General features: G+C 39.3%; 1 protein-coding gene across 5 annotated transcripts in view; it reads left to right on the top strand.

Annotated features, from left to right (window-relative positions):
* SSH2 (slingshot protein phosphatase 2) overlaps positions 1-25502 on the top strand; it is a 279343-nt gene that overhangs the window by 97367 nt on the left and 156474 nt on the right. For 4 of the 5 annotated variants that reach the window (XM_062175545.1, XM_062175541.1, XM_062175540.1 and 1 more), the window contains one exon: positions 23785-23828. In XM_062175545.1, coding sequence (XP_062031529.1) covers positions 23785-23828 — 44 coding nt within the window. Of the gene's footprint in view, positions 1-21436; positions 21473-23784; positions 23829-25502 lie in introns of those variants that run through there. The other variant, XM_062175544.1, reaches the window with a different exon arrangement.

The following is a 25502-nucleotide window of genomic DNA, read 5'->3' as shown; positions in this document are numbered from 1 at the left end:
TAAGTCTTAAGAGCTGATTCATTATACTCCATTTTCCCTGCCATAGTGACCATCCCAGATTAGAGAAGACAATGTGGAATAGAATCTCCACCAACCTAGGATGAACGTGTTACATAAATAATTGTTCTTATGCTGCTATATTTTTATTGTAGCCTATCTGACTGATCCTTGTATCACATAAATTTTTGTGTATTAAAATTTCCTGAAGAATTCAAGTGAATAAATATTTTAGTATAATATCTAAAAAACTAATGTTTAGAGAATGAGATTATTAAAATATTTGGTGTAAATAATTACTCTGGTTCATTATTAAGGTTCAGGCTAGAGGTAAATAGCAGTGTTTCCTGGTTTACTGGACAGGAACTAAACCTGACTTTAGGACTGTGACCTCTGTCCAAATTATAGTTTCCTTGTTTCATTAATATCATGTGGCAGGACAAAGTCTATAATAATAGATGTTTAAAACTCAGACACTATGCAAGCACTGTAGCCTTGCCCACGACAATTCCTCTTACGTGGGCAGGACAAAGATGACGTCTCTCTAACCAGGACTTACAATCTGATAATAGACAAACCAGATCAATATGAGGAAATGGATCAAAGACAGGTTGAACAAAATCCTTATTTGCAACCACACAATATCAGTATTGAAACCTTGAAATTAACAGAGCCCTTTGGCAGATATCCATTGAGGAAGATGTCTATAGGGTGCAAAGTTAGTGTAAAATATAGAAAGCAGTAAATTCTGTGGGTGTAAACATTTGAGTCATAGTATTAGAGGCAGTGCTACTACTTGTTCATCTCACATAAAACATTTCATCTGATCTTTCCTCCCACTGAACCCCAATTCTGGATTTAAAGGGCAATGTATAACATTTCTTTTCACTGGAGTATTTAGAAACATTTTGCTAAATATGTGTATAAGTATTGTCTTTTTTATCTGTGTTCGGTTTTCCAGTTTACACAAAGAACAAGATATTCTTATAGGCCAAGCAAATTAGTAATCTGTCATTTAACCTTTAGGTGTTTTAATTTCTCTACCTGTAAAATGGAAATATTTTTCTTCCACTCGTACCTCTTCTTGATTATGCACATAGGAAAATGTGGTTTGTAATGTATTTGTGAGAACTCTTGTTTGAGAGTAATAGAAACTGGCTAAGTAGGAAAATAAAGGTTATTTGTTGATTCATGAACTGGGAAGTCCAAAGGATTGATTTAAGTGTAATTGGATTCATTGCCTCAAATTATTTCATGGAAATAATCTCTCTTCACCAGGTACTTCTGCTTTTTTCTGTGTTGGTTTTATTCTTGTGGCTAATCTCCCTAGGAGGCAGTGAAAACAGGCATCTGCAGCTCTAGCTGTACATTTGTCAGCTTTTAGCAACCCAAATAGAAGGATACCTTTTCTTCAGTAGTTCCAGTAAGAGAATGGGAAAAGATGGTCTCCTACAAGGAAATTCAGATATTGTTATCATCAACAAAAAAGGAATTGATGGGGTAGGCAGAAAACAGATGTTCTTTGCATGTAAATTCAAAGTAGAGGAATGTACAACTACTGCATTACTACAGATACAGCAGCCAAATACCTCAAGGAAAACCCTTGAATCCTGATTACACCTAGCCAGTCAAAGGGTTGGCTCAAGCATGAGCATGTGATCCAGTTCAGGACAGAGAGCTGAGAGGGAAGGCTTTGGATACTGGGACGTTCTAGGATATTTTTTTCTTGTACTTAAAATGACACACAAGAGGAGAGCTATTTCCATCAGATGACTGTTGTTGAGTGTGTGTGTGTGTGCGTGTGTGTGATTATCCTTGCTGTGGCAGTCATCTTGGAGCCATATTAGCCTGAGAGCAATGCTAGCAGGAGGAAAGAGCAGAAAGATGAAAAAACTGCATCTTTAGTAAAGTTAGCCACTGAATTAACCAATTCTGGTCCATTTTTTATGTAAGAGGACACTTTTCCCTATTGTTTAACCCATTTTTTAGGTATTTTACTACTGAAAAAATCGTGAGTAATAAGTAGAGATGTTGTGGGTTACTCAGTCACAAAATAAGCTCTTAGAGGGTCCCGTTGGATTTAGGATAATGCTTTATACATAGTTGAAGCTCAGTAAATATATTTGTTGTATAAATGTGGTTGTCTTTATTTGTATTTGTAGTATTAGTCCCCAGAATAAAACACCTTTCTTCTCCTGCAGCAATTCAATACAAAAGCCAGTAGATGGGGTTAAGCAAGGTAGTCGCATCTGTGGATGAGCAAAATGGCCCAGTGTGGGATCTTGGAGCCCGGATTGGGTAAGGAAGTCATCCATATAGGAAGATACCATGGCACTACATGTGGAGGCCTGAGCAAGGTGAGAATAGAGCCCCTGTGAGGGACCACCAGGGTTTAGGGGTGGCCCAATATGGTGTGTCAGAGCCTGAGAAATGTGAGGGAGGCAGCCACACAGAGAGAGGGACATTGGCTTAGTGCAAAGTGTCAGCGCCTGAGTGAGGTGAAAAAGGTATCTACTAATACTGTCCTGGAAAATTTTCTATAACTTTGTAATCATATTGTTAAAAATACACATGTATCTCATTTTCTTAAACTGCCACAAAATCAGTGTTTCTAATACCTCTTTTAAAATGTGGAACTTGTTTATTTGAATTTGTCATATCAAAGATATTTATCAGGGCCAACATGATGGTGTAGCAGGTTAAGCCACCACCTGCAATGCCGGCATCCCATATGTGTGCCAGTTCAAATCCCAGCTGTTCCACTTCCGATCCAGCTTCTGGTTAATGTGCCTAGGAAAGCAGTGGAAAATGGCCCAGGTCTTTGGGCCCCTGTACCCACATGAGAGACAGGGAAGAAGCTTGTGGCTCCTGGCTTCAGCCTGGCCCAACCCTGGCTGTTGCAGCCATTTGGGGAGTAAACCAGCAGCTGGAAGATCTCTGTCTGTCTGTCTGTCTGTCTCTCTCTCTCTGTAACCTGTCTTTCAAATGAATAAAAAAATAAATCTTAAAAAAATATATATTTATCACATATATCACACTCATATGTTTATCACATCAAAGATACATCTTTTAGAAGTAAATTTACCTTCACAGAAAGCTTATTTTCTGTAGTGAATAAATTTCATTAATTATAATGTGTTCTGTTTCTCAACTGTATAGAAAATGTTTTTCATTTCTTTTTCAGTGGAGTAGAACTGAAGCATTTAATTTCTCACAACTGTTTTATGGAGCTCTCTCTTTTTTAAGTTTCAAAGGCAAACTGATAGAAATTGTTTTTTGAAGAAATATGAGGCTGACTGGTATCCTTCCCCATAGCTTTGATTTTTATAAGCATTTAATAAATTCAAGATTAATACCAACACAACAGCACAGTTTGTTAGAAATGTTATTAGGTAGTCAATTTATTAGTGATAAATATAGCTAGCTTTAGGTCTCACTATGATCTTCTGGCAGAGCCAGAACCAGGTTGATTTTTTCCAAAGCCAATCACTATCTACTACCCATTATAGGTGCTTTTGTGGAAATGAGAATTGGAAAAGACAAGAAATAGATGAAAGGAAAGTGAAAGAGTACCTGGCTCATGTGAAGTTTTTCTTCAATGATTATAGTATATCATTTGAACAGGAACTTTCTGTATCAAGGGGCTGGCAGCCTGGGATAAAGCTGCAGCCTGGGATGCTGACATCCAATATGGGCACCGGTTCATATCCTGGCTGCTCCACCTCCAATACAGCTCCTGCTAATTGCCTAGGAAAAGTATTGGGAAGATGGCTCAAATGTTTGGGCCCCTGTCACCCACAGAGGAGCTCCTGACTCTTGGCTTCAGCTTGGCCCAGTGCTAGCCATTGCAGCCATTTGGGAAGTGAATTAGTAGATGGAAGGTCTGTCTGTCTGTCTCTCTCTCTCTCTGTTACTCTGACTTTCAAAATAAATCTTGTAAAAATAAAACAAACAAAAAAAGCTTTCTGTATCTAGAAATATGTACCACTTAAAATTTGCTTAAGTAATAAAGGTTGTTAACTAAATGCCAGTCTCAGCTGACTAACCTGGTAAGTCACATATCACTGGAAATGCTGAAGCAGGTTGGCCAGGGTTCAAGGAGGTAGCAGCATCTTTGAATTCAAAAGATAAAATTATTTGAATGATAGGGACCTGGTGCTTCTGGTTCTTTCTGTGATCTTTTAAAATACAGCCTTCACCCTTACTGAATTACAAATTTTACCCTAGTTATTGTTGAACTCGTTTCTAGTTTTTGATGATGATAAATTTCAATGTTTATTAGATGTAATACATATAAATATTCTTTTGATTCTTACTGCATTGGTTGGCTGGTCAGTTAGTTTAAGTCCTTAAACACCGTGTAGTGTACCGAAGTTTCGTTCCTCTATGTTTTTAATTCTTTTAAAGTCCTTATTCATTTTTTCCTTTCTTTACTTAGAAATATTTTTCATAATTTATTTGCTTGAATGACTCACTCAATAAATATTTGTAAAGAATCTATTAGATGCTTTCCTCTTGATAAATTAGGGTAAGATGTGAATATATGTGATTATAATAGAAGGTAATTATGGGAAGAAAGAACAGCACTTTAGGAAAGGAGAGCTTATACCCAGTTGAAGGAGATTAGAGACGTTGAGTTTTGCGTGATTTCTTTCTGAAAAGAAAGAGTCCTTAAGGAAAGAGAGTCAAAGCAAAATATGTGTTTTGACTGAGGCATTTTTCTTTGATGTGATGCTAAGAATAATTTGAAATGTTTTGAATTCTGAATGGACTTCTTGCATGCTTAGAGACAGTATATGAGAAAAGAAAAGGGGAAGTGGCTATAGAGTTCTCAAGGTTGATTCACCCAAGTTGCAGTCAAATTACTGAACAGTCCAAGGACCCCTGGGAAGAAAGAGGCAGCAAGGGGCCAAGCTTAAATCTGTGTTTCTTGTCTATTGAAATCTTTTTTTTCTCTCACTAGTGTTCTGGTAGGCTTCTTTATAGTTTAAAATCCAAAGTCAACATTAAAAGCCTCTGTTTGAGGTAGTTTCCAGTGCAGCCCTCTTTGTGTCAGAAATTCAATGGAAATGTTTTATTTAAGTTGGTCTTACTCAGTGAACCAATGATAATGTGTGAAAGGAATCCTTGAGGAATACTTTTTAGAGGGGAGTTTGTGTTTTTATTGCAGACAGCATAAGAGCTGGGACACAGGGCATGCTGTCATTGTGTATACATGATGGGCACTGGTAGCACTATTATATATCCTGACTGTAGTTGCAGTTTTACTTTTCCTGTGATTATTTGGTTGCCATCTTCATCAAACAAAGGTTGATACTGAATTTATTTTATCCCCAACATTCATCACAGTGCCTAGAGATACTTAAGAGATAACTCTTGAATGAATAAGCGTGTACGTCTGAAGGATCATGTCCCATCTTTCTGCGTGGATTCACTTAAAGGAATCCTAAGAGTGCTAACAGTCATACAAAAATGATCCTGCTTTTTTCATACAAGCTTTCTAAAGTAAGAAACAGGCAAGCAGGCACTGTGCTGCAGCAACATTAAGCTATCACTTGGGATGCCCACATCAAATATCTAAGTTCTGGTTTGAGTGCTCATTCAAGTCCCTGATACTCAGCTTTGGGTCGAGCTTCCTACTTTCGCGCCTGGGAAGGCAACAGATGATGGCCTAGGTACATGGGTTCCTATCATCCACATGGGAGACCCACATAGAGTTCTGGGCGTTTGGCTTTGACCTGGCCTAGCCCTGGCTGTTGGCAGGCATTTGAGAAGTGAACCAGCAGATGCAAGAGTGCTCTCTCTGTCTCTTTCTGTCATTCTGTTTGTGTGTGTCTTCCCCCCCTCCTTCCTGTCCCCATCACCTCTGCCTTTCAAATAAATAAATCATTAAAAATAATAATAAAATATGAAACAAAAATCAGATATTTATAACCTGTGGTCTACTCTTTAAACATTTATTTATTTTTAAAGAGTTACAGAGAGAAAGGGAGAGAAAGAAAGATCTTCCATCTGCTGATTCGCTCCCCAGATGGCCATGATGTTCAAGGCTGGGCCAAGCTGAAGCCGGGAATGAGATGTTTCTTTTTTTTTTTTTTTAAGATTTATTTATTTACTTGGAAGGCAGAGATACATAGAGAGAGAAGGAGAGGCATGGAGAGAGAAAGATCTTCCATCCGATGGTTCACTCCTCAATTGGCCACAATGGCTGGAGCTGTGCTGATCCGAAGCCAGGAGCCAGGAGCTTCTTCCAGGTCTCCCACATGGGTGCAGGTGACCAAGGACTTGGGCCATCTTCTACTGCTTTCCCAGGCCATAGCAGAGAGCCGAATGGGAAGTGGAGTAGCCAGGTCTCAAACCGGTGCCCATATGGGATGCTGGGACTGCAGGTTGCAGCTTTACCGGCTACGCCAAGGGTCTCTCTCCCACGTGGGTAGCAGAGGCCCAAGTACTTGGGTCATTTTCCGGTGCTTTTCCTAGCCCATTAGCAGGGAGGTGGATTGGATGTGGAGCAGCAGGGACATGATGGGGTGCCAGCATCTCAGGCAGCAGCTTTTCCCACTGTGCCACAATACCAGCCCCTTTATTTTACTTTACATTTCTCACATAGCTATTACTGTCATTTGATCTTTATTTTAACCAATTTGAGAGCAAAACCCTTGTGAATTATTTGTCCAACTTTCCTGATATGAAAATATCATGGGATTAGGTCATGTAAAATACAGTGCTCTAAAAAGTAATTTTGTTTGACTTTACTACAGAAGTGAGTTTTAAAATGTTTAAATTATTTTTTGATTTTATTTGAGAGGCAGAGAGAGAGAGAGATTTTCCATTGGCTGGTTCTCTCCCAAAATGCCTGTAACAGCCAGGTCTGGGCCAATTCAAAGCCAGGAGCTGGGAACTAAATTCAGGTCTCCCACGTGGGTGGCAGGGACCCAAGTACTTGAAACTGCTGCCTCCAGGGATGCACATTGACAGGAAACGGTATCAGGAGTGGATATGGGATGTTGTGTCCCAAGCAGCATTATTCTAACCATTAAGCTGAACACCTGCCTCAAATACATTTAAATGTTTGTTATATTTTACTTACATGAAACTATCTTAAATTCTTTTTAAAAAATATTTATTTTTTCTTTATTGAAATGCAAAGTGTCAGATGGGGAAACAGAGAGAGAGAGGGAATGGATCTTTGATATGCTGGTCACTCCCCAAAAGGCTGCAACATCCTGGGCTAGTCCAGGCTGAAGCCAGGAGGCCAGAACTTCATCTGAGTCTCCCATGTTGGCATGTGGGTAGCAAGTGCCCAGGTACTTGAGTCATCTGCTACTGCCTTCCCAGGCACATTAGAAGCAGAGCACCCAGGACTTTAATCAGCTCTCCAGTATGGGGTCCTTCTGCACTACAATGCCAGCCCCAACTATCTTAAACTTTTCCACTTGTTGCACAAGTATGTACCAAGAAAGAAATGTTTATGAATCTAACATTGATTATTATGTATGCAGTACAGTTGCATACATTCTAAAGACTGAGAATCAGATCTGAATACATTTAATGGATTTCATAATTGTCCCAGGTAAATTGTCTGTTAATGTTTGTTTACTTTTCAATGGATTGTGCATACCAAAATTCCATTCTGTGATTCCTCAAATGCATGGTAATAGGAAATTATCACTTTAAAATTCAGTTCCATAGTACAGCCTCTGTGGAAGCACTTAGACTGTTACTGGATGTAACAATGTTCACATCATATACCTAATAATAGCTGAAAGCCACTCCTGTCTTTAAAGCTGTTTTTCTTTTTTTAAGATTTATTATTTATTTGAAAGGCAGAGGTAGAGACAGAAAGAGATAGAGGTCTTCCATCAGTTGGTTCACTCCCTAAATGGCTACAATGGCCAGAGCTGGGCCAATCCAAAGCCAGGAGCTTCATCTGGGTCTTCCATGCAGGTGCAGGGCCCCAAGGACTTGGTCATCTTCCATTGCTTTCCCAGGCCATAGCAGAGAGCTAAATTGGAAGTAGAGCAGCCGGGTCTTGAATCGGCACCCATATGAGATGCAGGTGCTACAGGCAGCAGCTTAACCTACCAGGTCATAGCACCGCCCTAAAGCTTCGTTTTTCTGTTAGTCTCTCTCTCTCTCTCTCTCTCTCTCTTTTTTTTTTTTTTTATTATTTTTGACAGGCAGAGTGGACAGTGAGAGAGAGAGAGAGACAGAGAGAAAGGTCTTCCTTTGCTGTTGGTTCACCCTCCAATGGCCGCCGCGGCCGGTGTGCTGTGGCCGGCGCACCGTGCTGATCTGAAGGCAGGAGCCAGGTGCTTCTCCTGGTCTCCCGTGCTGGTGCAGGGCCCAAGGACTTGGGCCATCCTCCACTGCACTCCCGGGTCATAGCAGAGAGCTGGACTGGAAGAGGAGCAACCGGGACAGAATCCGGCGCCCCGACTGGGACTAGAACCCGGTGTGCCGGCGCCGCAAGGCGGAGGATTAGCCTATTGAGCTGTGGCGCCAGCCCTGTTAGTCTCTTATAGCTTATAGAAAATACAGCATAAAAGCAATTTTTGTGTCACCTCAATTTAAAACTGTAGTCTGAGTTTTTTTAAATCTGCAGTATACATTATAGTTACTATTTTATACTGTATTTTCAGTTGATTTTAAGTTATGTGAAATAGTATTCTATAATGTTTCATTTCATCAACACTAAATAGTCCTGGTTCTTCATTTTGTTGACTGTTCAAGGCATTGTTTATCAAGAAAGTTAGATTTTAGGAAATTGAGCAAGTAATAAATATTTACTGATAGTTGGTCAGATAAAGTATTTACTGACCTGGATATTGTCTGAGGAAAGCCTTTTTATGTTTACTTATGGTCCCAGGAATTACATTTTTATGGGGTTCCTGGTACCTTTTGTTATGTGTATAGCTTACCCTCTGCTAGGACTGTACTAGTTTCTCAGTAAGAAGTAATAATTAGCAGGATGCTAGTACAAGAAAGAAACAGGTTAACATAGCAAACTAGAAAGCCCAGAGGTAGACCCAAGTACATGAAAATATTTAGTATATAATATGATAGAATTTGAAGTAATAATTTATTTTTGGGGAAATTTAAGTTAGACAGCTCTGTCTTAAACCACACAGCACAATTATAGATGAATTAAATAGTTTCTTAAAAAATGTATTAAGTTTGCAAGTAAAATATAGACTGAAAAGGAAAATTATTGCTATTTAAAATAAATTTTAACTATTTAAAATAGTTATATATAAGTAAGGGGCAAGCATTGTGACAAAATGGGTTAAGCTGCCACTTGGGACATCTACATCCCATATCATAGTGCCTGGGATCAAGTCCTGCCTCTGCTTTCAATCCAGCCTCCTGCTAATGAGTCTGGAGGCAACAGTTGATGATCTAAGTATTTGGGTTTCTGTTGCTGATGTGAGAAAGGGAAATGGAGTTCCTGCCTCCTAGCCTTGGCCTGGCCTAGCAGCCCTGGCTGTTATAAGGCATTTATGAGTGAACCAGCACATAGAAGATACCTCTCTCTCTCTCTCTCAGACTTGCAAATATATTAATAAATCTTTAAAAAAAATAAAATAAGGAGCCAGCACTGTGGCATAAAAGGTTAAGGCTGCTGCCTGCAGTGCCAGCATCCCCTATGGGTGCCAGTTCACATTTTAACTGCTTCACTTCCAATCCAGCTCTTTGCTATTACCTGGGAAAGCACTGGAAGATGACCCAAGTCCTTGGGCCCCTGCACCTATGTGGGACACCTGGAAGAAGCTCCTGGCTCCTGGCTTAGGATCAGCCTACCTCTGGCCATCGCGGCCATTTGGAGAGTGAACCAATAGAATGGTTCTCTCTCTCTCTCTCTCTCTCTCTCTCTCTCTTTTTCTCTTTCTCTCTTTCTCTCTCTCTCTCTCTCTCTCTCTCTCTCTCTCTCTCTCTCTCTGCCTCTCTGTAATTCTGCCTTTCAAATAAATAAATCTTTAAAAAGTAAATAAATTAAATAGAGCCTACTTTTAGAAGAGGATGATGGCTTATTTCATTAACTTATGATTTTTATTGACAAAATTGCCCCCATTCCTTTATGTTTCTATCAGAATATTGTGCAAGTCTCTGAAATGATTGCCCTGTAGGGGCCAACATTTTGGTGTAGCAGGTTAGGGTGCCACCTGCAACACTGGTGTCCCATATGAATGCCGATTCAAATCCCAGCTGCTCTACTTCCCATCCAGTTCCCTGCTAATGCTCCTGGGAAAGCAACAGAAGATGGCCCAAGTAGTTGGGCCCCTGTACTCATGTGGGGGACCCTGATGAAGCTCCCAGCTCCTGGTTTCAACCTGGTCCAGCCGTGGCCATTAGAGTCATTTGGGGAGTGAACCAGTGGATGGAAGTTCTCTCTGTCTATCTCTCTCTCTGTAATTCTGCATTTCAAATAAATAAAAATAAATCTTTTTTTAAAAAATGATTATCCGTGTGAAAAAGTGGGATGGCTTTGGTTATAAATATTCTTCTGCAAGAAATTATTACTATCTTTTTATATATTTTTAAAAGATTTATTTTATTTATTTGAAAAACAGAATTAAAGAGAGATGTAGAGCCAGAAAAAGAGAGGTCTTCCATCTGCTGGTTCACTCCCCAAAAGGCCGCAACAGCCAGAGCTGAGCTGATCCGAAGCCAGGATCAGGACCTTTTTCTGGGTCTCCCTCGTGGGTGTAGGGACTCAAGCATTTGGGCCACCTTCTGCTGATTTCTCAGGCCACAGCAGAGAGCGGGATTGAAAGTGGTGCAGTGGGACTCGAACCGGTGCCATATGGGATGCTGACACTGTGGGCCAGGGCTTTAACCTGCTATGCCACATGGCCGGGCTCCTCTTTTTATATTTTAAATCATGTTTATAGTAAATAATGCTTGAAGATTGAATCAACATTTTAGAAAATGGAGCATCTTGGTTAAAGAATTTGTCCCATGATACTTAGTCTTTCTTTTGATTATTCATTCAACAAATACTTACAAAGTATTGCTGTTTGTTGAGTATATAGCAGTCTTTAAGACACAATCCCTACCTTCAAGCTTCTAATGTGGAGTCCAACAAGTAAACAAGCAGTGTGAGAATTGCTATTACAGAGTACTGTAGAGGAAGTCATAGTTGTAAAGAGTTTGGAACCCAGTCTTAGATGAATCAAGAAAGGCCTCTGGAGAAAGGTACACCTAAAAAGCTACAATCTAAAAGATGGGTGCAAATTGGCAAGTAATAGGGTTGTAAAAAAAAGAGTGTTCTGGGAGGGAACAATATAGCAAAGTGTAAGAGATAAGATGATGTAACTGTTGCAGATACCACCAAGAATTTAAGTATAGGAAAATTGCAGTTGAAGTGCATAGTATGTAAAAATTAAATGATATCATTTTCCAAGATGTAGGAGAAAGAAAATACTTACGGTACTAGCATTGATCAGGAGTGAAGGAAAACTACTTTCTGCTAATGTCAGAAACTCAACCTACTAAATAGGTTGCTCCTTTAATGACAGACATTTGGCAGGAGATCAAAGCAGAAAAAGTTTCTAGCCTTAGCCTTTAAAAGATTCGAGAGAATTCTCAACCCTTTCATTTAGGTGTTAACATCCACGCTGTGTCCTAGTTAGTGCAAACCAAAGACTTCTACCAATCCCATTATATGACAGCTCCTCAGCTGGCTGAGGCAAATGCATATATTAGATGCTCTTTCTTGGGGCCAGCGCTGTGGCATAGCGGGTAAAGCCGCTGCCTGGAGTGCCAGCATCCCATATGAGTGCCGGTTTGAATCCTGACTGCCCCATTTCCAATTCAGCTCTCTGCTATGTCCTGGGAAAGCAGTTGAAGATGGCCCAATCAGATCGCCACAGCTCTGGCTATTGCAGCCATCTGAGGGGTGAACCAGTGGATGGAAGACTTTCTTGCGTGCGCTCTCTCCCTCCCTCTCTCTCCCTCTCCCTCTCCCGCTCTCTGGCTCTGCCTTTCAAATAAATAAATAAATCTTTAAAAAAAAAAAAAAAAGGAGCATCTCTCTCTTCTCTCTCTTGTGGCCCCACCTTACCTCTGACTTTGAAGGTATTTGTGTCCTTAAAACCAAGCACTTTCTCAGTTGACCAAAAGGAAAAGAAGATTATAGATGGAGATGATGGCCCAGATTTTATACATTGATAGGCATTGACTCAGTATAGTTTTTAGAATGTACCTGAAGGGCCGGCACTGTGGCACAGTGAGTTAAAGCCCCAGTCTGCAGTGCCAGTATCCCATGTGGGTGCCAGTTTGAGTGCTGGCTGCTCCACTTCCAATCCAGCTCTCTGCTATGGCCTGGGAAAATAGTACAAAATGGCCCAAGTGCTTGGGCCTCTGCACCCGCATGGGAAACCTGGAAGAAGCTCTAGGCTCCTGGCTTTGTATCAGCCCAGCTCTGGCTGTTACAGCCATTTGGGGAGTGAACCAGTAGATGGGAGACCTCTCTCTGTCTCTCTGTCTCTCTGCCTCTGCCTCTGCCTCTCTGTAACTCTGCCTTTCAAATAAATAAATAAATCTTTTAAAAAATGTACCTGAGTTGGATGGAAAAGATAAAGTAGCCAGAAATGTGTGCTGCTGTTGGCATTCCGTGCCTGCCATGTACCAGTCAGATGAGTCAGATTCCAATATAAGTTTTCCACTGGTCTGTTCTTCAGTTAGGAAGCATTTTATATCAGAGAGAGAGAGACAGACAGGCAGGCAGAGAAAGAAAAGATTTCTGTGAAAAATTGGTCTGGTAGGTAAGATCTTGCTCAGAGTTGAAGGCAGTGATGATGGTCCTTAAACAGCAGGAACATCATTGTTCTCTTAATATTTTCTTTGGATACATTGCTTTCTCCCGGTCAGCCACAGGGTAAGCCTTGACTCGTCTGCCCTCTAGTGGAAATCTGTGGTTAAATTAACCAGTATCTTCCTGTTTGAGGAAAAGGTGCCTAATTTTCCTTGGTTGGCTTTCCAAATTTTGTTTCCTTAAAGAATTTTTTATTGCCACCAAAGAAACATAATTATAATTTTACTCTTTGCTAAAAAGGGTTCTCTGACTTCCCCACTTGGTCAGGTTCAGAGCCCTGTTTCTTGCAGTAACTTACCTTTGCAGCCTACCTCAGCACAAGCTCTGGGTTTTAACTCAGTCAGTCAGTGCATTGTGATGCCAAGATAGCAAATGCATTTTTGCTGTTCTTCCCTCGTTCTCGTGTCTCAAAGGTCCTGTCAGTCCCTGTGCCTCTTCAAGACTGAACTCAAAGCCCACTTATTCCTTTGAACATTTAATGCTAGCTCTCTTCTGAATTCCTGTGACATGTACATACTCTTGGACTACTCGAATCCTTTTCCTGTCTAACAGACACCTCCCACTGCTAGTTCGTTTCCAAGGATAGAGATGAATGATGGATAATCTGATATCCATTTAATGGTTAATTCACAGCTATCTTTCCTAGTCATAGGATTGTTATTTTAGAATACCTACCATTATAGACTCACAATAGAAATATTACTTGATAACCTCTACTTTGTTCCAGCAGTCCAAGCTGCTCACTGTTCCCCAAATTTATCAGATTCTTTCTCACTTTCCTGCCTTTTTCTGTCCATTGGCCAACCCTTTTGCTCTTCCTCTTATTTTCCATCTGACAAAAACGCACTAATTCAATCCCAGCCTAAAAATTTTATGAGGCATTACCCAAACCCACAGTTTGTCACTTCCTCCTCTGCTTAAAAACCATTTTGTATCATTATAATTTCTTTTTTTTAAACTGTCTCCCCCTACTACAATGTGAAAGGATAGGGACAGTTTTGCTTACTTTTAATCCCTGGTACATAGTACCTAAAACACAATAGGTAGTCAATGAATATTAAATGAATAGGTAAATGAGAGCAAGAGAATGTTTCTACCTCTTAATCAAAGGGAAAGCCTGAGGTATTACTTCCAGATCTTAGTCACAGACCACCTTCTGAGCAATGAAAACTCTTCTCTTAACCTGCTAAGGCTAAAATGTAATTAGCCTAGAGTCTTTGCTGAAAATGCACAGCCAGGGACTGGTGGTGTGGCGCAGCAGGTTGAGCTGCGGTTTGCATCACCAGCATCCCATATGGGCGCCAGTCCGAGTCCTGGCTGCCTAACTTCTGATCTAGCTCCCTGCTGATGTGCCTGAGAAAGCAGCAGATGTCCCAAGTCCCTGGGCCCCTGCTACCAAGGTGGCAGACCCCGGGGAGGGGACTTCCGGCTCAGTCCCATTTGCTGTGGCCATTTGAGGAGTGAATCAGCCAATAGAACATCTCTTTCTCTCCCTGCACCCTGCCTCTTTTCTCTCTCTGTAACTCTGCCTTTCAAATAAATAAATAAATCTGAAAAAAGAAAGGAAAAGAAAATACACAGCCAGCTAGCTCCAGGTGTTCACATGTATTAGTTAGGTGCTCCAAACACTCTTTGTCAAGTTCTATCTGTGCATAGGGCATCATGCTACAGACAGAGTAGAATGCAAAAGGAAATGAGAGATGTTTCCTACTCTTGAGATTACATTCTGATTATGGGAGATAAAACAAGTACATAGTTGTAACCCTGAAATAGAACTGGGTAATGTCTTAAAGAAGATGCCTAGTAATTGTGAGGTTTGGAGGGAGACAGCATCATTTAGGTGAGAAAAGGAAAGAAATATTTCCTCTTTTGCTGACATAAGAGCCTAGCACAGTTAAGGGAAAGGTACCAGTAGGAGCAGTGCTGCCACTTAAGGGGCTGACTTGTCCAACTTCCCACCCATGCTGAGCCCAGTAGAGCCAAAGCTATGTCTGAGGACAAGATGATTTTTGATCCTACTATAAGCAAGAGAAAAAAAGATGCTGTTAGTGTTGGTTAAAGAAGGGGATTCCCAGACAGAAGAAATCCAGCCCTCAGAAACAAAAGACGTAGAGCCAAGAGCTGACTACGGAGAGATGTGGAAGCCAATGAAGGGGACAGCAGGGGTGAAAAAAGTTGCTTCTGATAATCAGGTGACTTGAACTACTTTAATCAAATGGAAAAGAATAAATCAAAAAATATATAATTAATGTTGTTGAAACTGAAGGTGTAAAGGATCTTAAGATTGAAAGTGATGTTTCAAGAGCCAGCTGAACCAGAGGATGATCTTCCCATTGCTTAGTAATAAAAATGGAAAAAATATTAAGTTCCCAGGTAAGGGTAAAATGCTAAAGAAAGATAAAACTTGGCCGGCGCCGTGGCTTAACAGGCTAATCCTCCGCCTTGCGGCGCCAGCACACCAGGTTCTAGTCCCAGTCGGGGCGCCGGATTCTATCCCGGTTGCCCCCTTCCAGGCCAGCTCTCTGCTATGGCCCGGGAAGGCAGTGGAGGATGGCCCAAGTGCTTGGGCCCTGTACCTGCATGGGAGACCAGGAGAAGCACCTGGCTCCTGGCTTCAGATCAGCGAGATGCGCCAGCTGCAGCGGCCATTGGAGGGTGAACCAACAGCAAAAAGGAAGACCTTTCTCTCTCTCACTATCCACTCCTCCTGTCAAAAAAAGAAAAAGAAAGAAAGATAAAACTTAAGAAGACAGCAAAAAAAAAAAAAAAAGGAATATGATATCTTATTCAGTAACCACACAGTCTCAGAAAGAGACTACCTGTATTAACCATGTGTTCAACATCACAAGGGAAAAGAATCTAGGTACAATTGCTGGAAAGAGAAGGAAATTTGTCATGAAACCTCCATAGATAAGTAGGAACCAAGAAAACTTCTTTTGTCACATTTATAAATATCTATAAACTTATACATTGTCAGGGCAAACATCTCATTGTGTTTTTTTGTTTAGAGCTCCCATCCACTACCCAAATGTCTCGGGCTGGGGTGGGACTGAAGCCAGTAGCCGAGAACCCAACCTAGGTTTCCCATGTGAGTGGCAGGAACTCTCTACCAATTGAGCCATCACCACTGCCTCTCAGTCCATGTTAGCAGGAAGCTGGAGTTAGAAGGGGAACCAGGTATCAGACAGACACTCTGATATGGAATGTAGGCACACCAATTGACACCTTAACTATTAGAACAAATGCATAGGCCAGCGCCTCGGCTCACTTGGCTAATCCTCTGCCTGCGGTGCTGGCACCCCTGGTTCTAGTCCCTGTTGGGGCGCTGGATTCTGTCCCGGTTGCTCCTTTTCCAGTCCAGCTCTCTGCTGTGGCCCGGGAAGGCAGTGGAGGATGGCCCAAGTGCTTGGGCCCTGCCGCAAGGGAGACCAGGAGGAAGCACCTGGTTCCTGGCTTCGGATCGGTGCAGCGTGCCGGCCATAGTGGCCATTTTGGGGGGTAAACCAACAGAAAAGGAAGACCTTTCTCTGTGTGTGTGTCTCTCTCTCAGTGTCTAACTCTGCCTGTCAAAAAAATAAATAAATAAATAAAAATAAAGAACAAATGCCTGTACCTCCTTGCATTTTATTGGATAACTTGAGTACAAATGCTTCTATAGATGATAGTAACTAACTTGTAATCAAAGTAAGATTCCAACAAAACAGATAGAAAATGTCTGGCAGGGCAGGCTTTTAGCCTAACAGGATGCCTGTATTCCACATTGGAATACCTAGTTTTGATTCCTAACTCTGGCTCCTGATCCAGCTTCCTACTGATGTGAACTCTGGGAGGCAGCCATTATGGCTCAAATAGTTAGGTTCCTGCTATCCCTGAGGGAGACCTGGATTAAATTGATTTTCTGGCTCCAATTTGGCCTATCTCAGTTCTGACCATTGTGGGCATTTGGGGAGTGAATCAGCAGATGGAAGTTCTCTCTCTCTTTCTGCCTCTCAAATAAGTAAATTAAAAAAAAATTTTCCTGTGTCTTGAAAAGAAATATCGAGAATCACATCTCTTGTCACACATGCCAATCTTCAAACACAATCCTACAGGACACAGACTGTGTAAAACTTGTCATTCTTGATACTCTGTTACCTGTGTCAGAACTGGCTTCTAGTTTGTCACAGGTAAGTGAGTACAGCTCCATGCCAAAGCTAATTAATTTGCTAATAACCACTAATTTTGCAAAGTGTATTATGGAGATTTGGCTAGACAGGTTTACCAACAGAGAAGATATACCATTTTATTGGAAACAGATAGAAAAGTTACCAAGTTCTTTGGTGAATGGATAGTTGGTCTGATCCTTACAAGATGCCAGTATGGAAACTGTTGGCAAACTCATTGCTTACTTAAACTGTCAAAGAAATGCAATAGGGTAAGGAGGTAGTCTTAAAACATCATTCATAAACTTCTGTAAAATTCAAGATAAAGTTATTATAACAATGAAAAAATAAATGTCATGAAGTACTGGTATTTGAAACCAGCTTTAAAGGCTTAGGAAGAATATAGGCAAAGGGAGCCTTCCAGGTTGATACAACAGCATGGACAAAGAAAATCAATGGGAACCTTCAGAGAATGATAAATGAGTCCACTTGGACTGGAACATATGGAAAGTGTAAAGAATCTGGAATAAGATAAAATTGGGGAAGGTATTGCTTAACATTCTGCCTCACCCAGAGTGTTTCAGGGCTAGCAATGCTTGCCTAATTCTCAGCAAATATGACTTGGATACTTACATTTTTTCCAAACATTTTTTACTTAATGGCTCTCTATGCTCATGTTACACAGATCAGTAACAGTATGTTCACTCTCAGTTACTGCTTAGGGTTCCTAAATACCCTAAAATTAAGTGCACATCTAGGGTCTAGTAGTGTTTCTAGTTCAAAATGTTCTTTAAGAACATCAAGAAGTAATCATACTCTTTAAATAAAAGCTGTTAGCAATAAGGCTCTGGAAATTAGACTAAAAAAGTCAACAAATATATTTAGTCATTAATTAGATCTCTTTACATGGCAGAAATTATTCGCTAAGAAGCTTCAAAGCTATCCTTGTGATTCTCCTGATAATTTCTGATATTCTCAAAGATTGACTATTTGTCACTTGTTGGTAAGGATAGGTGAAGTTACTTGTCAAGATAGATGTTCTTTCTGATGTGTGCACTTGTTTGAACAGAATGAATCATTCTACCTTTACTTACCATCTGAATGTCACTATTCAGGATAGCTGCATTAGCTAATACTGACTAAGTAGTGTATTTTTGCTTTTCTGGCAGTTATTCTGCTGAAAGAAGCATAATTGAACATTTTCTTCATTCCTATTAAATCCATTTTACTGTAAGACCTACAGTGCCTTCATTTGCTGAGTGTTTTTTCCCTCATAGTTTCTTTTCCCAAGTAAATTGAAGGGGAAACAAATCATTTTAGGGATGAAGGAAAAGGAATGAAACTAGTAATTGCCCACAAATACTCAAATATGGAAGATGTTCAGCCTCATTAGTTAATCTCAAGGCAAAGCAAATTAAGACCATAATGATGTACAACACTAGATTGGCAAAAACTAAAGACATCTGAGGATTTCAAGTGTTGGCTATGATATAGATCAACAAGTGAAATTTTCACTCCTTGGTGGAAGTAGAAATCAGCAAAACCACTTTGGAAAATAATTTGGCAGCAACTTGTGATGTTGGAACTTTATGACCCTCTAGTTTCACTTAAAGATACTTATCTTGTTGACACTCTTTTGCATGTAGACCAAAATATGTGTTCAAGAGTATTGATTGCAACAGTATTTATGCCATCGGAAAAATTAGGAACAATCCAAGTACGATGTAAACACTTTAATATTGTTACACAATGCAGTCTTTTACTCCAGTAAAAATTCATGAACTATACCTATATCTAATAAGTGGATAGATATTATTAGCATAATTATTTATTTTTTAAAAAGCATTTTAGGAAGCCTACGCATAGTACAGTATAATTGTTAAGCCTTCAAATAATCAAAACTAATTAAGGCACTACTTTTTTTAAAAAAGATTTATTTATTTATTTGAAAGTCAAAGTTACAAAGAGAGAGGAGAGGCAGAGAGAGAGAGAGAGGTCTTCCATCCACTGGTTCACTCCCCAGTTGGCCACAATGGCCAGAGCTGTGCCGATCCAAAGCCAGGAGCCAGGAGCTTCCTCCAGATCTCCCATGCGGGTGCAGGGGCCCAAGGACTTGGTCCATCTTCTGCGTTCCCAGGCCACAGCAGAGAGCTGGATCACAGCTGGGACTCTAACTCGTGCCGGCACTGCAGGTGGCGGCTTTACCTACTATATCGCAGCACCAGCCCCAACAATTTCTAATTATAAGTATTTTAGTTCAGACATACTGATGTCAGTAACTTATGTTGAAATGCATCCAAAAAATGGGTTAATAGAAAAAAATTGGTTTGTGATAAAGCAGGTATAGAAAAAATAATAGTATAATTTAGATGATAGAGATTCAGGTTATACCAAATATACTGAAGTTAAAATTTTTCTTTTTTTATTTAAGAAAGCCTTTAGTTAATGAATACAAAAATTCATAGGTACATCTTTAGGAATATAGCAGTTCCTCTCCCCTCCCCATACCCACCACCCCACCTCCTACTCTCTCTCCCATCCCATTCTTCATTAAAATTTGTTTTTAATTAACTTTATGTACAGAAGACCAACTCTATACTAAGTAAAGATTCTCACAGTTTGCACTCACACAGACACACAAAGTATAAAGTACTGTAAAATTTTTCTTTGTTTTAAAATTTTTAAAGATTTATTTTATTTGAAAGGTAGAGTTATAGAGAGAAATGGAGAGCTCTTCCATATGCTGTTTCACTCCCCAAACGGCTGCCATGGCCGGCAACTAGGCCAGGCGGAAGTCAGGAGCCAGGAATTCCATCTGGGTCTACCAAGTGAGGGCAAGTGCCCAAACACTTGGACCATCTTCCTCTGTTTTACCAGGCACATTAGCAGATCAGAAATAGAGCAGCCAGGATCGGTACTTATATGGTATGCCACCATCACAGGCAGTGGCTTAACTCAGCACTACAACATCAGCCCCTGAAATTTTTTATAATAAAATGAAATGAATGCAAGAAAATTATGAGCTTCAGGTTGTAGTCATATCAGTAGACAAGGATAGGAATGGGAAATAGGAAATAAGAACACAGGTGGATATAAAGGTATTGATATTAGTCTATCTCATAGGTGGAATGGTGTTCAAGGTACTCTTTTTATTATTAAACCTAACAACTTACATATATGTAAAATATATTCTTCATTATATAGTATCTCATTCAATTAAAAATAATGTGAGAATGCTCTGTCAAAATTTGCGGTCTATGAATCAGAGATAAGAGTAATCAAGCACTGTTAAATGACATTCTAGAAAATCATGTCTGTTTGTTACAGTTCCCTTCAGCAGAAAAAATCTAATATTTTTGCATTTGTTTTTATGAGTTTTTCATTTTCATTCTTGTAAACTTTCCAGGTTCTAGCTGCTAAGTCTGTCAGATCTTTCCCTTTTAAACACCTTTCTTTTCAGTTCCTGAAGGACATAACTTCTGAACCAGAAACCTTTCCTGCAGGTGCAGAGTATAATGCACTGTGACACTTTGTACCTGTACTTAGTCTGGGAGTAGGATCTTTACGTCTTTCTTCCTTTGTGGAGAATAATAGACATGTTAGAAATCAATAATGAAAATAATATAGGAGTAAGAATCATAGAGCTGGCTGTGGCTGCCCAGGAATGGAGATAGAATGATGTAGAATTGGATAGAGACAGTTGCATAAACTAGAAAATGTTAGGAGACTCGTTGGCAGATAGTGCACATACTGTTTTAGATATTTTTTTCTTCTACTTCTGTGTTTGTCATATTGAGCAAAAGTGCATATACTATTTCTTAATCTAGCTCAGAGAGAGGTAAACTATATAGTTTTTCTTTTTTTTTATGAGTAGAAGAGTTCAACAAATAGTATGAGGAAGAAAACACTTTTCATCAATGGAAGAGACAAAGGCTGTAAACAATCATTGAATCTCAAAATGTCCTTTTTACTCCAATACAATACATTACATTACTCTATTAGTTACCTCTGATCAGGGAAAACATAATGATGATATCTGTCTTTTGGGAACTGGCTTATTTCACTAAGTGTAAGGGTTTCCAGTTGGGTCCATCTTGTTACAAAAGACAGAATTTCATTTTTTTTAACAGCTGAGTAGTATTTCATAGTGTGTGTGTATGTATGTATGTATGTGTTTTATTTATATATAAAACATTCTCTTTATCCACTCAATAGTTGACAGACATCTGGGTTGGTCCCATATCTTAGCTATTGTGAATTGTGCTGCAGTGACCATGGGGGTACAAATAACTCTTTCAGGATGCTGATTTCTTTTGGTTTGGGTAAATTCCCAGGAGTGGGATGGCTGGATCATATGGTAGGTATATTCAGATTTCTGAGGTATCTCCCTATTGTCTTCCACAGTTGCTGCACCAGTTTACTTTCCCACCAGCAGTGGATTTGGATGCCTTTTCCCCCACATCCTCACCAACATTTCTTGTTTGTTGATTTCTGTATGAGAGCCATTCTAACTGGGGTGAGGTGAAACCTCATTATGATTATGATTTGCATTTCCCTGATGGCTAGTGATCCTGAGCATTTTTTCATGTGTCTGTTAGCCATTTGTATTTCCTCTCTTGAAAATTGCCTGTTCAAGTCCTTTGCCTATTTCTTAACTGGATTGTTTGTTTTGCTATTGTTGAATTTCTTGATCTCTTTATAGATGCTGTATGTTAACCTTTTATCCATTCTGTAGTTCCCAAATATTTTCTCCCATTCTGTCAGTTGCCTCTTCACTTTACTGAGTGTTTCTTTTGCAGAGCAGAAGCTCCTCAGCTTGATGTAATCCCATTTGTCAATTTTGGCTTTGATTGCCTGTGCTTCTGGGTCTTTTCCAAGAAGTTTTTGCCTATGCCAATGTCTTGTAGGGTTTCCCCAATGTTCTCTGTTAATTTGATGGTAACAGGTCATAGATTTAGGTCCTTGATCCATTGTGAGTAGATTTTTGTGTATGGTGTAAGGTAGCAGTCTAGTTTCATACTTCTGCGTGTGGAGGTCCAGTAATCCCAGCACCATTTGTTGAAGGGACTGTCCTTGCTCCAGGGATTGATTTTAGCTCCTTTGTAAAGATAAGCTGGTTGTAGGTGCATGGATTGATTTCTGGAGTTTCTGTTCTGTTCCATTTATCTACCCATCTGTTTTTGTGTTTTGATTATAACTGCCCTGTAGTTGAACATTACAAAATACTAGAGAAAGAAATAGAAGAAGACATTAAAAAATGGGAAAATCGTCCACATTCATGGCTTGGAAGAATCCACACCATCAAAATGTCCATGCTACTAAACACAATTTGCAGATTCAGTGTGATCCCAATCAAAATACATTCTTTGTAGATCTAGAAAAAATGATGCTAAAATTCATATGAAAGCACAAGAAACCCCAAATACCTAAAGCAGTCCTATACAACAAAAGAAAATTGGAAGCATCACAATATCTGATTTCAAAACAAATTTTAGAGAAGCAGTATTTTGTTTGTTTTAGTTATATCTTCACCATATGAGTTTCCTTAGATAACTTAATTTCCTTTTTGTGAATTTTGGTTTCTTAATATGTCAAATAGCCACTGAATTGAAGTTGTAAGTTGTAAAACTATTATTTAATATGCCTGTAAAAATAAACATTGATAATCACATTGATTTATTCTATGTTGTGGGTGTATTAGAATTAGTGATCAATATGGTACTGCCAGCCTTTTGAGTTTATAATAAATATATGCATGGCACACTGTGTGCTTAATAAGTGGTAACCATCATGTTGATGGTGGTTTAAGCATGAACATTCTGTGAAGTGATGCACATTATTTAGGTTGTTCTTTGAAGATAAGAATCATTAATAGGTCATATTTATGAGATTTGGTGGTGATAGAATGCCCACTCATTCTGAATTTGAAATAGCATAATATGTTTAATTGGTTTTCAGACATAATTCTAACAAGTAGCATTTTATTGACAAAGTTTGTTTGTGTTAAATTTCTGTTGTTAAATTTCCTCCAGGGAAAGACAGGTACCATGTGTTCTCATTCATTTGTATAAACTAAAAAATTGATGTTACAGAAGAGGAGAGTGGGCCAGTGATCAGTAAAGACTGAGAAGGGTAGCATAGGGGGTAGGAGAAGGAATAAGGTTAGATAAAGGATACCAGTAAATAAGAGGAATTAGTTCTAGTGTTCTGTAACTTAGCAGGGTAACTGTAGTCTAAAACAATCTGTATTTCAAAATAACTAGAAAAGAGTCCTAAATTTTCTAGCATATAGAAATGATTAATGTTTGAAGAGATAAAAATTGATTACTCTGATTTTATCATTATACATTATATACATGTATCTAATTATCATACTTTACCCCGTAACTTACATATAAGTATGTGTCAATAATAAAAAGATTAAATAATCCTATCATTAGAACTTATCTATCTGGGGCTGCCCTACCTATTTGCTCAACTACCTATTTGCTCAAACTTGTACTTAAAATTTACTTTTTTTTTCCCTATGTCATCATTTTACATAGTGCTAAAAGGTAAAAACTCAGCAACATACGTGCATCCTTCAAAACTCATGTTAGAAACCACATATAATAAGTTTTTAAGGGAACAAAAAAACATGTTTCCTCCAAGTATAAGTTGGCTTGGTATCAACTGTCTGCATTGATTGAAGTCACTTTTTATAAATTGAATTTAGTCAAGTGTACAACAGAAATGAGACATTCCCACATTTAAAGGTTAATAAAATTGCATTGATGATATGATAATATGAGAGATTTTAATTTTTTTTTCCATTTTCTATTTATATAGGAGGCAGACAGTGGGGAAGAAGAATGCCGGTCACAGCCCAGGAGGTATGTTGTTCATTGTGTGTTTGTCCATTATCTCTTACAATATTTTTATAGTTTTTCCTCTAAATATTTTTCAGTCTTGTTTAAATCCACTTATTCTGGTCTTCCAAGATGCTTGTTAGACTCTCAAAATTGAGATTGCTTTAAGAATCCAGTTACTGACTCAGAGAGATAGTAGATGGTACACTGTAATAATGGTAGATTAAAGGAAAGGGTCATTCAGCTCAGTTTTCACCTGTCTCTAAGGAACTATCCTGGGTAATAAAGAGACAATTTTTCCTTACCATTTAGGAAAATATCAACTAAAGAACATTTTAGTCTTCAATTTTGTGCTTAAGTTTGTCATTTGTTTTGGTAGATTATGGCAATTCTTACAGATTGACAAATATTTCTCTTTGTATTTATGTAAACGATAACTACCCAATCCTTTAAAATACAGTGAAATTCCCCACCTCCATGGAATAGTAGGAAAAAAATAGTAGGAATGTTATTATACCCATTGTTGTTAAAAGAAAAGAGTTATGAGAGAAATCTAGGAGGTATAAAATAACATTTCCAATATCTCATTTAAAGGATTTTCAAATGTAGCTATCTCCCACAAAAAAAATAGTCTTGGTAAGGTAAGTTTTAGATTGCCACTTAAATGTTACCAAACTTGTATCCACTGAACTCAATCACGTGAGCCATTCTGGATGATACCAAGAAGTGTTACAATAAGCATGCTCCTTGTGAAGAAGCTGGCTAAAGGGAATGCTTGCTTAATGATTTATTATCAGGTGTGTGTTGATATATACCTCTTCCTTATAAACTACAACTTAATATAAAAGTAGTTATTTTTCATCAGGAACTGAGGTTATTGGCAATTTTTTCCTTGTCTTGATTATCACATAAATTTTGACTGAAAGCTTAATTGTTTCTTTGGGAAGATCTGGCAGTGAAGTGTCGTTATTTTACATAGTGCTAAAAGGTAGAAAGTCAGAAGAAAATTTAGTAGAGTGCTTACCAGAGGCATTATAACCCTATTTCCACTGGAATAAAGAAAGGGAGCCAGCACCATGGCACAGTGGGTTAATCCTCTGCCTGCAGCACCAGCATCCCATATGGATGCCGGTTCTAGTCCGGCTGCTCCTCTTCTAATCCAGCTCTCTGCTGTGGCCTGGGATAGCAGTAGAAAATGGACTTGGGCCTCTGCACCTGCATGGGAGACCAGGAAGAAGCTCCTGGCTCCTGGCTTCAGATCAGCGCAGCTCCAGCCGTTGCAGCCATTTGGGGATTGAACCAATGGAAGGAAGACCTTTCTGTCTTTCCCTCTCACTGTCTGTAACTCTGTCTTTCAAATAATAAACAAAAATCTTTTAAAAAAAAAGAATAAAGAATGGTTTCCAAAGGATTCTTAAATTTTCTAGTGGGTCACATTTGAAGATCTCTGGGTTATCCCAAGCTTTACATATTGACTTGGCATCCACTGGAATGAGTGTTCCAAAAAGTTACATAATGATGAGGCAATGACAATATCTTGTCTTATTCGCAGCACTAAATTACAGAGTTACTCGGTGGGGTGGGGAGGGGAGAATGGCCACAATGGCTAGAGTTGGGCCAGGCCTGAGCCAGGAGCTTCTTTTGGGTCTCCTACATGGGTGCAGGGGCCCAAGTACTTGGACCATCTTCTGCTGCTTC

The sequence above is a fragment of the Lepus europaeus genome, chromosome 18 (genome assembly GCF_033115175.1).
Source record: "Lepus europaeus isolate LE1 chromosome 18, mLepTim1.pri, whole genome shotgun sequence".
Lineage (NCBI taxonomy): Eukaryota > Metazoa > Chordata > Mammalia > Lagomorpha > Leporidae > Lepus > Lepus europaeus.
This window is presented reverse-complemented; position numbering and strand designations above follow the sequence as displayed.